A 2,646-nucleotide genomic window follows, 5' to 3' on the forward strand; every position below is an offset into this window, starting at 1 on the left:
GAAGAAAGCAGGAGAATCAAGGAGGCCAAAGAAAGTTCAGGGAGATAACTGAGGATTTCACTCAACAGGCAGTTACTGATATATTTTAAGCAGATTCACTCAAAGGATGGGAGAATTATTAGTGTCTTGGAAGGTGAGAATCAGTGCTGAACAGGTCAGAGAAATATGTGTAGATAGCATGGGTTGCTTGAAATTTATAGGTATTTGTCAGAATCCTTTTGTCCACCAGTCTTTTAGGGATTACCATATTCAAGGAGGTAATAATACAATCAGTCTGTTAGCTTTAGCTGCCAATAGATGCAACAAAATGTATCCCATAGATTCTGCGTGGCCTAGTGGAAACAGACCCTGCTATTTGCTTAGAGACTTATGAGAAAGTTAAAGAACAAGTAATGGAAACTGCTATCATGGTTGGAGATGTGAATTCATATCACAATATCCCCTTAGAATTTCTTAAAGAAATGTTATAGTGAAGATGGCTCTACTAATTGGTGAAATAGGGAATCCTCTTTCAGAGGTACTGGGTGAGATTTCTCAGTGAAGTGACTTGGGAGAATGGGGGAAAGATAAATTTCCTTGAGAAAGAATAGTAAATAGTCAATGGATTCAAAGTCAAAATAGATTGTTGGGAAAAGAATTGTTTACTGCTCTGTTGAGAGCAAGGGGTAGGTTTTGGAAGGATTGATGATATTCCAACCAATGAACAATACAAAATGTATCAAGGAAAGGGCTTTGATATTAGATGGAATAGAGAAGTGAGAACTGCCCCTACAGATCTTCCTGAACCATTGTATCCAGGTTTGTCACACCTTCAGGGAGACTCAGATTAAAAAAGTACTGGGACAGGTGGAAGTAGTCAATATACTGAATTTATGGCAGTACATCAAGCTGTTAAAACAAGCAACAGAGGAATGTCATAGATTGCATCTGGAAAAGGAACAAACTGTTCCCCAGATAGTAACTGAAGAGATAGCAAGGGGAAAAGGTCCAGCCCAAATTTGGCAAATAGATTATATTGGTCCCCCTACCCCAAGATAAAGGACACAAATTTATATGTATGTGTGTTGACACCTATTCAGGTATACTAGTGACTTGTCTTCATAAGACTGCAACCCAGAAAAACACCTATAAAATTGTAGATTTCATAAGTCTGTATTATAGAACCCCAATGCAGATTTAAAGTGAGAAATTGGTCACATTTCAAAGATAATGAAATGAAATATCATATTCTACATTATCCACAAGCATCTGTGTTAAACAAAAGAATGGATTATTGAAAGAACAGTTCAGGAAATTAAGTTCTAATAATTCATATCAACAGTGGAAGGAAAATTTATTCATTGCTTTACATACATTGAATAATGGACAATTGGGAGAAAGTATGTTTCTAGTCAGAATGATGACCCCAAAACTGCAAATTAGAAAATAACAAATATATTAGATCTCAAATATTCAGTATTGGGCAGTGAGGCAAGATGTCCCAGCACCATATCCAAGAACATCTGGTTCAGCTGGATATGATTTACTTTGTTTAGAGGACTTTTGGTTGGATAGAAATTAGAAATATCTTCACTGGAATATCTATGAGAATCCCTAAAAATCATTTCGGAGGGATATTACCTAAATTAGGATTAGCAGTTTGAGGAATGCATGTATTGACTGGAGTAATAGATTCCAATTATAAAGGAGGAATTATTGTTACATTCAACAATTTGGGTGAAGAACCTCTACAGTTTTTTTTTTGCCATTTTTTTGGAGGGCAATTGGGGTTAAGTGACTTACCGAAGGTCACACAGTTAGGTTTTGTGTTAAGTGTCTGAGGCCAGATTTGAACTCAGGTCCTCCTGACTCCAGAGAAAGTGCTCTATTCACTGTGCCACCTAGCCACCCTTAAACCTATACAGTTTTGTAAAAATGATAGAATAGTTCAAGTGATTATTATTCAGAAGGCGGCAGCATGGGTAAGTGCTGTGGTCTTCATACTGCTAGAAAGCTCCGCAGCCACTGGAGAGACCAAAAGTGGCATGACAAACAATACAAGAAAGCTCATTTTGGCACTGCCTTGAAGGCTAACCCATTTGGAGGAGCATCTCATGCAAAAGGGATTGTCTTGGAAAAAGTTGGTGTGGAAGCCAAGCAGTCCAATTCTGCAATCAGGAAGTATGTGAGAGTTCAACTGATTAAGAATGGCAAAAAAATCACTGCCTTTGTTTCAAATGATGGCTGCTTAAACTTTATTGAGGAAAACGATGAAGTTTTGGTTGCTGGATTTGGTCGGAAAGGTCATGCTGTTGGTGATATTCCTGGAGTCTGATTCAAGGTTGTAAAAGTTGCAAATGTTTCTCTTCTGGCCCTGTACAAAGGCAAGAAGGAAAGACCAAGATCATAAAAATTGTATGATGTCTTTGTCATAATAAAAAATTTTCCTGTAAAAAAAAAATACCCCTTGTGAAAACTGACCTTCCTTATGAAATAATTATCAGAGGAACTGAAGGGTTTAGTTCTACTGACAGAATAAAATTGGGAGATAAAGTATGGGTAAAGAGGAAGTCAGATGGGGTGCCAAAGGCTGTAGAAATTATAGTACTTGGGAAAGATAATACTGTTACTATTGATTTTTCAGGAGAAGATGATTACCAAATTGTA

General features: G+C 37.2%; 1 protein-coding gene across 1 annotated transcript; it reads left to right on the forward strand.

Annotated features, from left to right (window-relative positions):
- The first annotated feature begins 1,957 nt into the window (after window positions 1-1,957).
- LOC138156922 (small ribosomal subunit protein uS12-like) lies at window positions 1,958-2,314 on the forward strand. Its single transcript, XM_069082405.1, has one exon. It carries the CDS (start codon window positions 1,958-1,960, stop codon window positions 2,312-2,314), a length of 357 nt encoding a protein of 118 aa, XP_068938506.1.
- The last annotated feature ends 332 nt before the right edge of the window (window positions 2,315-2,646 follow it).

This window comes from Petaurus breviceps, unplaced genomic scaffold (assembly GCF_028583685.1).
Source record: "Petaurus breviceps papuanus isolate PSGF00001 unplaced genomic scaffold, PetGlider_PUasm1.0 164, whole genome shotgun sequence".
Taxonomy (NCBI): Eukaryota; Metazoa; Chordata; class Mammalia; order Diprotodontia; family Petauridae; genus Petaurus; species Petaurus breviceps.